We start from the raw sequence: 13982 nt of genomic DNA, 5'->3' as shown, positions 1-13982 counted from the left end.
ATTCTGCATTTTTATCAAAAATCCGGTCTGATTATGGGCTCAGGGCTTACGGCTTAGCAAAAAGTATCTTCAGACCTACCTGTGATCCTTGCTTACGTCCTAAGGCTACAGTATACTGCACTGTACATAACTGACAGTCGCAGTCAGGTTATATATTTCTATTATTATTATTATGCCATCCATGTGACTTGGTCAGCAGGGTTCTCAATGGTTTTAGGCCGCGTACACACGGGCGGACTGTTCGCCCAACCTTGTCCGCTGAACAGTGTTTGGGCGGACAGTCCGCCCGTGTGTGGGCTTTCAGCGGACAGTTTCAGCGGACAGTTGGACGGACAAAGTCTTTCGGAAATTCCGAAAAACTGTCCGCTGAAACTGTGTTTGAGCGAACAGTCCGCCCGTGTGTGGGCCTGTCCGCTGTACTTTCGAAATGAGCGGACTGTTCCCGCTCGGAAAGTCCGCCCATTTCGAGCGCGTGTACAGGTAGGCGGGGCCCGCGAAGGAGACGTCGCGGGCTCCGCCGCCTGGAATGGGCTTAAAGGGGAACCCCAACGCCGAAAAAAATCGGCGTGGGGGTTCCCCCAAAGTCCACACCAGACCCTTGTCCGAGCACGCTACCCGGCCGGCCAGGAAAGGGGGGCGAGCGAGCGCGCCCCCCCTCCTGAGCCGTACCAGGCCGCGTGCCCTCAACATGGGGGGGTGCCTTGGGGAAGGGGGGGCCGCGCGGCCCCCCCACCCCAAAGCACCTTGTCCCCATGTTGATGAGGACAAGGGCCTCTTCCCGACAACCCTGGCCGTTGGTTGTCGGGGTCTGCGGGCGGGGGGCTTATCGGAATCCGGGAGCCCCCTTTAAGAAGGGGGACCCCGGATACCGGCCCCCCACCCTATGTGAATGAGTATGGGGTACAATGTACCCCTACCCATTCACCTGTGAAATAAAGTACAAAAAAAAACACAACACAGGGAAAAAATATTTTATTGCACAGCTCCGGGGGGTCTTCCGTCTTCGGGGGTCTTCTCGCCGGACTCCTCCGCTATCTGTGTATAGCTCTTTTACTAGCGGAGGAGTCCGGCTTTCTTCCTCCCCGCCGCCGGCCTCTTCTCCCGACTTCGGGGGTCTTGTCCCCCTCTTCGGTTCTTCTGCCGGGCCACCGCGCCTTCTTGTAGCTCTTTTACAGGCGGTGGCCCGGTCTTCTGTCGCCGCTGCCTTCCGTTCTTCTGTCGCCGCCTTCGGTTCTTCTGCCTGGCCACCGCGCCTTCTTGTAGCTCTTTTACAGGCGGTGGCCCGGTCTTCTGTCGCCGCTGTCGTCGCCGCCGCCGCCTTCCGTTCTTGTTCTTCTTCTTGTTGTTCTTCTTCTTCTCCTGGAGATGTTGACTCGACGAGCTCTCCGGCCGGAATGCCAGAGCCGCGCTGTGCGGTCACTTATATAGTGACAATGGGGCGGTGTCACATGGTATATGTCACATGGTATATGTCACAAGGCACCCCCCCATGTTGAGGGCACGCGGCCTGGTACGGCTCAGGAGGGGGGGCGCGCTCGCTCGCCCCCCTTTCCTGGCCGGCCGGGTAGCGTGCTCGGACAAGGGTCTGGTGTGGACTTTGGGGGAACCCCCACGCCGATTTTTTTCGGCGTTGGGGTTCCCCTTTAAGCCCATTCCAGGCGGCGGAGCCCGCGACGTCTCCTTCGCGGGCCCCGCCTACCTGTACACGCGCTCGAAATGGGCGGATTTGCCTCCTCCTTACGTGGGCGAGTCCGTTCATTTCAAAAGTTGAGCGAACTGTTTGCCCAACCTTGTTCGTCAAACAGTCCGCTCGTGTGTGGGCAAGTCCGCTCATGCAAATTTTGAGCGGACTGTTTGCCGAAACTGTTTGACGAACAAGGTTGGGCAAACAGTCCGTGCGTGTGTACGCGGCCTTAGAGTTAAGATAACTTGCAACAGATTTTCTAAAGGAAAACCCACTAACCTAACATGTAATGCTAGACCACAAAATGAACATGGCATTGACCACATGAACTTGCTCTTAAAGCCCAGCTCCAGTAAAAACTTTATTTTTCAAGCTTTTTTGGGCTATTTTCATACTTAAAGTGGATTACAATCCAATTGCTATTTTGACAGTCGTGCTCAGTAGGACAGTGTAAAAGGCAAAAACCATATGCAAAAACAGTAAAGCTTCGTACACGCGATCGGATATTCCGCAGAAAAAAACGCAGACTTTTGCCAGAAGGGCGTTGGCTAGGAACTTGTCTTGCATACAAACGGGCACACAATTGTCAGCCAAAAAACACAAATGTAGTGACGTACTACGGGATTTTCCAGCTCTTTAGAACCCCCAATTCTGATAATTTAGTGTTAGAAGTTTGGTGAGTGTTGATTCTCGCTTTTCATTTTGCACTTTTCAGTTCATTTTTGAGCGGCTGTTTGTCAACCAGCCATGTTGCGGAATCGAAGAGGATAACATTTTATTTATTATTGGCTTGGAGTTATTACTTTGACCCAAGTCCAGTCCAGGAACAGGAGGAGGAGGATTTCTTGGACCAAAAATTGGTTTCTTTATTATTCGTGACCAATTATGTCATATGCCTTTGCTGCAGGAGCTCCAGGAGAATAATCCAGATGATTTTCAGAATTATCTCTGGATAACGGACCCCTGCTTTCATCAACTCTTGGCTAGACATGTGCAGAGTAAAATATTTCGTTTCGGAATTTAGTTTTCGTCCGAAAACTTAATTTATTTAGTTACTCCCGAAATTCGTTTTTATTTATTTCGTTTTTCGTTCAAAAATTGCATTCGTCCGAAAATCCACATGAATTACGGTCGAATCTGTCTTTGAAGGCTTATGGTGTCTGTCGAATGTATAAAGAAGATTCGACGGAGCTAGCATACTTTAGAACCCTATTAAAGTCTATGGGACTCCAACGTTCAAAATCTAAAGTGCTAATTTTAAAGGCTAATTTGCAAGTTACTGTCCTAAAAAGTGTTTGGGGACCCGGGTCCTGCCCCAGGGGACATGTATCAATGCAAAAAAAAGTTTTAAAAACGTCCGTTTTTTCAGGAGCAGTGATTTTAAGAATGATTAAAGTGAAACAATAAAAGTGTAATATTCCTTTAAATTTCGTAGGGGGGGGGTTGTCTATAGTATGTCTGTGAAGGGGCTCATGTTTCTGGTGCTTAGAACTGTCCCTGCACAAAGTGTCATTCATGCAGGAAAAAAAGTCCTTTAAAATCACTCGCAGCTATTATGAATTGTCGGCTCCCGTAATACAGAGAACACTCATTGAAAGTCATTGATAAAAAAATAAATAAATAAATAAATAAAAAGCGTGGGGGTCCTCCAAATTCAATTACCAGGCCCCTCAGGTCTGGTATGGATATTAAGGGGAACCCTGCCTCAAATTTAAGAAAAAATTTGACGTGGGGTTCCCCCTAAATATCCATAACCAGACCCTTCAGGTCTGGTATGGATATTAAGGGGAACCCCGGTCAAATTTTAAAAAAAATTGACGTGGGGTTCCCCCTAAAAATCCATACCAGACCCTTTATCCGAGCACGCAACCTGGCAGGCCGCAGGAAAAGAGGGGGGGACGAGAGAGCGACCCCCCTCCCTCCTGAACCGTACCAGGCCACATGCCCTCAACATTGGGAGGATGCTTTGGGGGTCTGTGACCCCTCAAAGCACCTTGTCCCCATGTTGATGAGGACAAGGGCCTCATCCCCACAACCGTGGCCGGTGGTTGTGGAGGTCTGCGGGCGGGGGGCTTATCAGAATCTGGAAGCCCCCTTTAACAAGGGGACCCCCAGATCCCGCCCCCCCCCTGTTTGAAATGGTAAGGGGGTACAAAAGTACCCCTACCATTTCACAAAGAAAGTGTAAAAAATGGTTAAATAAAACAAACACACTTTTGAAAAATTCCTTTATTAAAAATAAAAAAATAAAAAAAAGATTTCAGCGGCGGTAATCCACTCTTGCTATCCAGCGATGGACGGTCATCTCTCCAGCGATGGCTCATCTCATCCAGCGCAGCGAATCCATCCTTCTTCTGTCTCCGTGGAGGAGACACTGCAAGGATTCCGGCGGCCTAACGTTTCTTATATACGGTGGGCGGGGCCACCCGTCACCTGACCCCGCCCCCCCCTCTGATGCAAGGGGAAACCCGGGGTTCCCCGTGACGTATGGGTGACCCCGCCCCCCTCTGATGTAACGGAAACCTGCCTGTGTTACATCAGAGGGGTGTGGGGTCATGACTATGACTAAGTTCGGGACCGCTCTGAGAAATACCACTGCACAGAGCAAGTATAATGCCCTATACAAACGGTCGGACATTTCAACGACTAAATCCGTTGGATTTTGGACCAAACTTGTCTTGTATACACACGGTCGCACAAAGTTGCTGGAAAATAAAATCGTTCAGAACGAGGTGATGTAAAACACGTACAAAGGGACAATAAAGAGGCCAGTAGCCAATAGCTTTCATCTCGTAATTTATTCTGAGCATGCGTGGCACTTTGTGCGTCAGAATTGTCTACACACGATCGGAATTTAAACAATCGGATTTTGTTGTGGGAAAACTTTAGATCCCAATCTCAAGCTTTGTGTCGGAAATTCCGACGGAAAAAGTACCATGGAGCCCACACACGATCGGAATTTCCGACAACACAATCCGATCGCACATTTTCCTTTGGAAAGTCTGACTGTGTGTACAGGGCATAACACGTTTGTTATTTTAATAAAAAATAAATGTTGCCTTTTAATTTAAAGGGGTAAAAATAACCAGGAATGCATTTTGTGCAGAGTTTTGGGGGGCTCTATGTACAGAGTGCAGTTTCATCGGTGCCCTATTCACAGAGTGCAGAGTTCAGGGGTGCACTATGTACAGAGTGCAGAGTTCAGGGGTGCACTATGTACAGAGTGCAGAGTTCAGGGGTGCACTGTTCAGGGGTGCGCTGTGTACAGAGTGCAGGGTTCAGCTCTCTTTCACAGGCTGTCCACATCTCATTGTCACCCCTTCTTGGCTCTGACCTCTGCACCGCTAACCCCCCACCCCTGCACACATCTCCCTCCACAGCCCTCAACTCTCTTCCCCTCAAATGCTTCCATGCATCCCACCTATTTGGCCTGGCTCTAATACATCTCGGCACTGTAGACAGCTCCACCTCTCATTTGCAGGGATATCACTGGCTGGCATCAGTGCACCTGGGCACACATTGGGTTTACAGAGCAGCTTATACTGTGATGCCCTATGACCACACTGCACCTAAATCTCCCTTGTCCCCACTGTGAGTGCAGGGAAGGCAGAGATCTGTGAGAGCCGCAGAGAGGAAAGCTGTCCTTGTAAGCACAGAAGGATTCTTTGTTTACAAGTGACAGAGGTGAGCGGGGAGTCCGTGTGAGAGTCGGTGGTGGTGGAACAGAGTTCTGCCACATTCCAGCTGAAAAAAGCCCTGGGTGTGAGGGCCACATTAAACAGCCTGGCAGGCTGGATCTGGCTCGTAGGCCTTTTGTGTGACACATGCTGTAGGTGATAACTGGCTGTATGTAATCTTGTTACTGTACATGCTGCAAATTGTTTATTGATTAAATTACATTTGGAGTACCTGTCCAGTTCTTTGTAAATTTCCAAAGTGAACATCAGGGATGAAGAGGACGGGTTGGGAGTCCAGGTCAGACATGGTTTTGAAGAAGGTGATGTCACTCTTTTTCTGTAGAGGCATGGCTGCCATTTTTGCATCAGGTGCTACAATTAAAATAAGCAAACAGATATTTTGTTAAAACAAACTCATCTCTTCTTTATTTTTTTATTTTTCTGATATTCCTGCTTCCAAGGATACAACTAAAGGAAACATCTTAGAGGTTCTACATTCTGAATTTTTGCTTTGGGCACTAAAAGTCTTCCCAAAAATGAGAGTATGAACATGCGTTGAGGTCTGTTTGCAAGGTGCCTTGGGATGTCATTTAAAGTTGATAGCACAGAAAAGTGCCACATCAATGTTTGCATGTTACAGTATAGGTATTAAGATGGCCTTAAAGCTTAGGTTTCCTTTTATTTTTCGTTAGCACAAAGGACATATCTTTTGTTTTAAAAAATTAACTTTAGTATTACTTTAAGTTTTAAAATCTTGGTTAACTCAATACCAAGTCTACTTTTTGATCTGGAGCTCTTCTGTAGACCTGAGTGTGAAGATAAAGATCAATGTAGAGGCAGCAGGCAATTCCATGTATGTTGTGAGATGAGCAGCTCATAGCCAGTGGACATGCAGTATATCCTCCTGGTATGCCAGGAGGATCTTCTGTAAGAAAAGGCATAAATACCGTACTTACAATTATTTGTGCATGGTGTTTGTGCCGATGTTGTTTGTGTTTTTCCTTTTTTTCTGTTCTGTTTTCTTTCTTCATCACGGATTTTTCTCTCTGCTCCCTAGAAATCAAACGCAAAAAGAAAAATATAATACTTAGACAATACATGTTTGAGAACAGTTTCACTAGGTTTTTTTTTATCCACACGAAATAATACTGGAAAAGATCATTTGTGTGTATCTGGTGTTACAGATAAGAAACACGACAAATAGTCCACACCTTACTAAATGTAGGTGGGCCCTCACTGTCCTCCTGCGGGACTGTCCCTCATGCGGGTCTGCTGGTGATGCATTGTATGTGGTGACATCAGAGAGCTGCAATCAGCCAAGCTTTAAATAGAAGCAGACTGATGGGACTGATCATGCAGAAATTCAAAAGCTTCCAGTAGTAAAGAATTAGTTAAGTAATTTTAAAGACGTATGGATAGGTCAGGTATGGATATTTTATACATAGTTACATTGGTCCAGCTTCTACCAGTGTAACTATGCATATACTATACAGGCATACTCCACTTTTAAGAACACAATGGGGTTTATTTACTAAAGCTGGAAAGGGCAAAATCAGGCTCACTTCTGCATAGAAACGAATGAGCTTCCAGGTTTTATTACCAAAGCTTAATTGAACAAGCTGGGGTTAGAAGCTTGTTCGTTTCTATGCAGACGTGAGCCTGATTTTGCACTTTCCAGCTTTAGTAAATAAAACCCCATTGTGTACTTAAAAGTGGGGTATGCCTGTACCTGGCTGATGTGCCTGAAAAACTGGAAATCACTGTAGTAGATAGCACTACTCCAGCAATGCCCACTTGTTTTGGGGTCCTATGCTGAGCAGCTGGCCTGCTGCATTCTGAACACAGGAGATTTTGCACCATCACATTGAGTGTTTTGCATTTTGGGAATAAATGCAAAGTGTTCTTAGATTGGACAAGTGGAGAGGTGGGTTGGTGATCCAGAAGCAAGCTGAGATCACTGGAGTAGTCAGAGTGTTTACTTCTGTGATTTCCAACTTCCAGGAAGATGGCATGGTAAATGCATAGTTATATTGGACCAAGGCGGACCAATGTAACTGCAGGCATACCCCACTTTCAAGTACACAATGGGGGTTCATTTACTAAAGCTGGAAAGTGCAAAATCAGGCTCACTTCTGCATAGAAACCAATGAGCTTCTAACCCCAGCTTGTTCAATTAAGCTTTGGTAATAAAACCTGCAAGCTCATTGGTTTCTATGCAGAAGTGAGCCTGATTTTGCACTTTCCAGCTTTAGTAAATAAACCCCATTGCGTACTTAAAAGTGGGGTATGCCTCTATGTATAAAGTATCCATATCTGGAATTCTTCTTTAAGTTCTTCCTTTCCCTCCTAGCGAAACAAACATTTAACGCATGAAGTGCAAGGAGGGGTGGGGGTACTCTACTGCATACGTCAAGTTAACAGTAGCCATTTTTTTTTGCCGTTTGTGTCTGACCTTCTGTCCTGTAAATGCAACAGGAATTTAGAGGAAATCTCTAAAAAGTTAGGATAATTAACCTTTTTTGACAGCTGTCATAAGAATCGATGTCCCCATTGGGGGATATACCATTAACCCTTGATAACAATGCTAAGATTTTGGACTTTAAAGGGACATGTAAAGGGTACTGTGCTTTAAAGGGACATGTAAAGGGTACTGTCCTGGCAGCATAAACATTTCATATTACTAGAGCGTGTCTTACTCTGACAACTATCTAATTGTAACTTCTCAGCAATCTGTCAATGATACTATTAGCTATTGACTGAATGGAAGAATATTGCTGTCATAATATTCTGCCACACTATGTCCATTGTTACCTTATCACAGAAGACCTTGATCTGGCAGTAGGCCCGATGGATTGGCTTGTTGCTGCGGTTATTATAGCTGTATGTGTCAATCTGAATCATGAGAGGAAGACCTTTCACCCCTTTCTGAGAGGAGAAATCAGTACTGAGACAGTTCACAGTGATGAAAATCTGAGGAGGAAGCAAAACATAGAGATCTATGAAAATTGAGTCTACAAAGATGTGCGGAAAGAGTGAATCTAATTAAATCCCATGGGTGTTATTTATACATTTGTTTAAACAAGATTCACACGTTTCTCTAATTGGATTGACTTGGCAACCTTTATGAATCCTGAGTTGAAGGTGAAAGGTGAAAACATTTACAAATAGACCACCAGGTGTCATCTGCTATATAGAACATGTTAGCCAAACCTGGAGAGTCAGCGTTGGCTACAGAAAAAGACAATTTGATGAGTCCCTACCCTAAATGGACTCCATTAGCATGTATGACACATGTAAAACATACAAATCAGAATTTATTGTGTTTAAATCAAGCAGCTCAAAACACTCATAAAATGAATTATTGGATATGTACAGCGTAGTTTACAGGGTGTCACACAGTCAAAAACTGATGCATCCACAGCGAGACCAGGCACTCCTTAAAGTGGGAAATACGATAACTATCTGCACCCAGTCAGCTTGAGGAAAGCTTTATAAACGAAGCCACCTCCCAACTCACTGCTCCATCCCCCCCCCCCCTCTCTAACCTGTAATTGAAGGTTGTCCTCAATTCAGATACCCACCTACACAGTAGATCCAGTGTTGTCCTGCTGTGACCCACTGTGCCGCCGTCACAGCCTGTGTCCAGCGCCAAAGGTGTTCTAGCGGGTTGAGGTCAGGACTCTGTGTAGGTCAGTCAAGTTTCTCCACCCAAAACTCACTCATCCATGTCTTTATTGACCTTGCTTTGTGCACTGGTCCAAATCATTTGGTGGAGGGGAAATTATGGTGTGGGGTTGTTTTTCAGGGGTTGGACTTGGCCCCTTAGTTCCAGTGAAGGGAAAGGAAGGGAAAGGAGTCAGTATACCAAGACATTTTGGACAATTTTATGCTCCCAACTTTGTGGGAACAGTTTGGGGATGGCCCCTTCCTGTTCCAACATGACTGCTGACTGTGCACCAGTGCACAAAGCAGGGTCCATAAAGGCATGGAAGAGCAAGTTTGGGGTGAAAGAACTTGACTGACCTCAAACACCTTTGGGATGAATTTGAGGGGAGACTGTAAGCCAGGTCTTCTCATCCAACATCATTGCCTGACCTCACAAATGCTCTTCAGGAAGAATGGTCAACATTCCCATAGACACACTCCTAAACCTCGTGGACAGCCTTAACAGAAGAGTTGAACCATTATAGCTGGGAAGGGTGGGCCAACTCAATATTGAACCCTACAGAGTAAGAATGGGATGCCGTTAAAGTGAATTTGTGTGTAAAGGTAAGCATGCCAATACTTTTGGTAATATAATGTATGTCTGAAATAAAGGATTTCTTACTTTCCTCTTCACACACTGTTTACACCATAAACCCTGTTCATGTGCAACTCAGTGTACAATCCTTGCATCTACTGGGTACATGGGAGTTACGTCATCCTGACCTGGACAATCAATATGGCCTAAGATCCTGAACCCAGGAGAGAAGGTGCCTGCTGGGTTGAAGAAAGACCAGATGACTTACCAAGAACATTTTATGGAAAAAGGCTCTCAAGCATATCAGACATGGTGCCCAGAGAATTGGCCCAAATGCCCCATACACACGGTCGGATTTTCCAATGGAAAATGTGCGATTGGATCATGTTGTTGGAAAATCCAACCGTGTGTGGGCTCCATCAGACTTTTCCCGTCGGATTTTCCAACGCACATAGTTTGAGAGCAGGATCTAAAATTTTCCGACAACAAAGTCCGATCGTATAAATTCTGATCGTGTGTAGACAATGCCGACGGACAAAGTGCCACACATGTTCAGAATAAACAAAGAGGCGGAAACTATCGGCTGCTGGCCTGTTTATAGTCTCAACGTATGTGTTTGACGTCACCTCGTTCAGAATGATCGGATTTTCCGACAACTTTGTGTGACCATGTGTATGCAACACAAGTTTCATCCAAAATCCGTCAGAAAAGATCCGACGGATTTTGTGGTCGGAATGTCCGACCATGTGTACAGGGCAATAGTGTTGACGACAATCAGATACTCAACGGATATCACACACGCACATGCTACTTGGGGACTAGTGCCACCTTTCCTCCTCTTTCCTCCTGCGTCATTCATTAAATTTTATGAGCACACTAGTGACTGTCTATAAAAGTCACCCAGGAGAAGAAAGGCCTATTATAGAATTATAGCAATGATAAAGATCGTGGCAGATGTTTATTGTACTTTACAGAATCGTTTCATCTACAACGCCACACTTTGGCAGCCCATTCGAAATAGTCAGCGTGTTGGGTGTAGAACTAACTCTTATAAGAATGATTTAGAAGATTTATGACCACAGCATGATGTATGCCTCAGCAAATAGTATAGAGACCAGTGTGTCAAAAGGACGAGCCCAGGGTAAAGTTATGCAAAACTCAACCATGGTAATTACATACAACAAACTATATGGTTCTTTGAGCAGCAAGTGGTCATATTTTCCTTTCTTGGTTGTATTCATTTTCACAATAGACTTCATTCTAGATCAATTTCAACATAGCATTTCAATGAAGATTATAAAATCTCGCAATAGTCAAATAATACAATTAAGACATAAGTGGGAACTGCCCCAATACCCTTAAAGAAGAACTTAAAGTGGTTGTAAACCCTTACAAACCACTTTGACCTACATGTAAGCCTAGATTAAGGCTTACCTGTAGGTCCAAGAAATATCTCCTAAACCTACACGGTTTAGGAGATATTTGCCGAAAGACAGGCACTGCTGTCAACGACGCATGCACCGTAGACAGCGTTGCGCAGGCGCACTGAGCACGGCATCATCAACGACGAAGATGCCGCGCGCGTCGGCTCCGCCGAATGACAGCGGCGGAGCAGCGAGACCCCACCGAGAAGATGGATGTGTCGGACTACAGGGGACAGCGGTGACATCGCTGGCTCCTGTGTCAGGTAAGTGACACATAATGGGCTACTATGCGATGCATAGTAGTCCATTATGCTTTGCCTTTGCAGGGAATGAAAGAGGAAGTAAACTCATCAGTGTTTACTTCCTCTTGAAGGGCACTGATAGGAGGTACTGTTGGGCACTGATAGGCTGCACTGATGAGGAGGCACCGATGAGGTTGCACTGATAGGTGGCACTGATGGGCACTGATAGGTGGCACTGATGGGCACTAATAGGTGGTACTGATGAGCACTGAGAGGCAAAAACTGATGGACACTGGTAGACAGCACTGATGGGCACTGGTATGCGGCCTGATAGGTAGGTAGCACTGATAGGTGACACTGATGAGGAAATACAGGTGAGCACTAATTAGCAGCACTGGTGGTCACTGATTGTTAACACTGGTGGGCACTGATATTCAGCACTGGTGGGCACTGTTGGGACTGCACTGATAATCAGGACAGCGGCGCGCAGGCGCACTGAGCGCGGCATTCTCAATGACGAAGCTGCCGCGCGAATGACAGTGGCGGAGCTGCGAGACCCCACCAACAAGATGGATGCGGCGGACTACAGGGGACAACGGCGACTTCGCTGGCTCCTGTGTCAGGTAAGTGACACATAATGGACTACTATGCGATGCATAGAGACTGGTACTGCATCCTCCCGGGTTGTGTGACATGTCCCAGGAGGATGAGAGTGGGGAGAGGAATGGAATGAACTGTGTCATTCTTGCCTAGGTGAGAACTGAGGAACTGAGAGTGAGTACCTGTCAAAAAGGTACCCGCTCCCTGTAATAGAAAGAAAACTAAAATGTGTTAGGGCGAAGTTGGGGGGAGGAAGATGAGCTGTACTTTTACTTTTGAGTGAAGGTCTGCTTTAAACTATATTTTGTTAAATATTATTATAAAACGAATACTGTAATTGTTACTCATACCATTATGTAAGCCCCAACTCCAGCCAAAGCTTTTTATTCTGTTTTATATAGAGTGGAGAAGGGTTAGAGCCTCGGTCAGGTTTTACCTGCCTTCTGTGTTCTTCTTTGTTTCTCTTGGAGAAACGCACTCTTACTTACTCAGAAAGTGATAAGAAATCTATGTTACGGGTCAAGAACAAAAACATACCATAAAGAGGTATTAAACAAAAAAACAAAGTAATATATTGCAAATTACCTATCCTTAGATGTGGTGGATGCATTATTTATCTTTTTTAGTTATTCTTTTTCCTTGCTTCCTCCTGGTGATCTGGTCAGCAATGCACTTCCTGTCTTAAGCCTAGTACACACGAGCCGAATGCCGGATGGCACCGGCACAGGCTTTAATTCATCCCAAAGGTGTTCTATCAGGTTGAGGTTAGGTTGCAGGCCGGTCAAGTTCCTCCACCCCAAACTCGCTGATCTATGTCTTTATGGACCTTGCTTTGTTCAGGACCTTATAAATGAGTTTCTGGAAGAATGGTCAAACATTCCCATAGACACACTCCTAAACCTTGTGGACAGCCTTCCCAAAAGAGTTGAAGCTGTTATAGCTGTAAAAGGTGGGTTAACTCAATATTGAACCCTATGTACTAAGACTGGGATGCCATTAAAGTTCATGTACGTGTAAAGGCAGGCGTCACAACTAAACTTGAACAATACATGCCCAATGCAGGGTTTAATTTTAGGAAATAAATCAGTATTTCAAAAAAAAAAACACTATAAGGTATAAATTGGTGCATTTACGTGTATGTAAATTTAAATCTATTTTGGCATACGATTTGGCATACAGATTTTGTTGTAATGTCTCAGTGTTTTTTTACCTTAATGCATTCTATGCATTAAGGTGGAAAACCTTCCGTGCTGCAGCAGCCCCCCAGAGTCCCCCTTTTACTTACCTGAACCCGATCTTTCCAGGGATGGAGACAAGCACACCAGCTCCAGCTGCTGTCTCGGGTCCTCATTGGCAAGCTGTCAATCAAATCCAGTGACACTGGACGGGGCCGAGTTCTGCTGTCAATGGGCGCAGTAGCAGGACTCCAGAGCGCACCCCCCATGGGGGCACTCAAGAAGAGGAGGAGCGCCGCTGAGGGACCCCAGAAGAGGAGGATTGGGGCCGACCTGTACAAAACCCTTGCACGGAGGAGGTAAGTATAACATGTTTTTTTTTTTTAAACAAACCTTTAATATCACTTTAAGCAATTGGTGGCTTTCTGCTGAAAGCTAACAATAAATCTGAAGTTTAGTGAACTTTTTTTAAAAAGCACCAGGGACACAACTTACCAGCAATGAAGTGTGTCACATGTGCTGATGGCTGCTGTACACAGTAGAATACTTCAGTCCTTGGATATCCCTGCAGCAGTGATCTTCTAGTACAGTGAGGATTAATATCAGCAGCTGTGCCTGTGAAGGGTGTTTGTCAAAGTTGACAACTACCCTTTCTGCCCCGTACTCCATTTATGGCACCTGCACTGTAAGTTCCCACAATGCAAAGAGTTCCGTAATTGGAGGGCAGTTGATGAATGAAAGTTCCACCTCCTGCAGTATGAAATGCTTTGCATTGTGGGAACCTATACCACGGGTCCTAAAAATGGAACAAACTACAGCCACCAGCACATGACACATACATCATTGCAGGTAAGTAGTGTCTCTGGGGCCAGTTAAAAAAAAGATCACTAAACTTTAGCTTTAGTAATTCTCTCCTTCAGCCCCCCAAATATGCAGTGTT

General features: G+C 45.5%; 1 protein-coding gene across 4 annotated transcripts in view; it reads right to left on the bottom strand.

Annotated features, from left to right (window-relative positions):
• Positions 1-13982, bottom strand: part of GRHL2 (grainyhead like transcription factor 2) — a 138395-nt gene that overhangs the window by 30006 nt on the left and 94407 nt on the right. For all 4 annotated transcript variants that reach the window (XM_077493120.1, XM_077493121.1, XM_077493122.1 and 1 more), the window contains exons 9-11: positions 8173-8331; positions 6318-6414; positions 5594-5733 (exon numbers count right to left, since the gene is read on the bottom strand). In XM_077493120.1, coding sequence (XP_077349246.1) covers positions 5594-5733; positions 6318-6414; positions 8173-8331 — 396 coding nt within the window. The remainder of the gene's footprint in view (positions 1-5593; positions 5734-6317; positions 6415-8172; positions 8332-13982) is intronic.

This window comes from Lithobates pipiens, unplaced genomic scaffold, assembly GCF_037356315.1.
Source record: "Lithobates pipiens isolate NorthernLeopardFrog02 unplaced genomic scaffold, aLitPip1_a1.2 Scaffold_19, whole genome shotgun sequence".
NCBI classification, from domain to species: Eukaryota; Metazoa; Chordata; class Amphibia; order Anura; family Ranidae; genus Lithobates; species Lithobates pipiens.
This window is presented reverse-complemented; position numbering and strand designations above follow the sequence as displayed.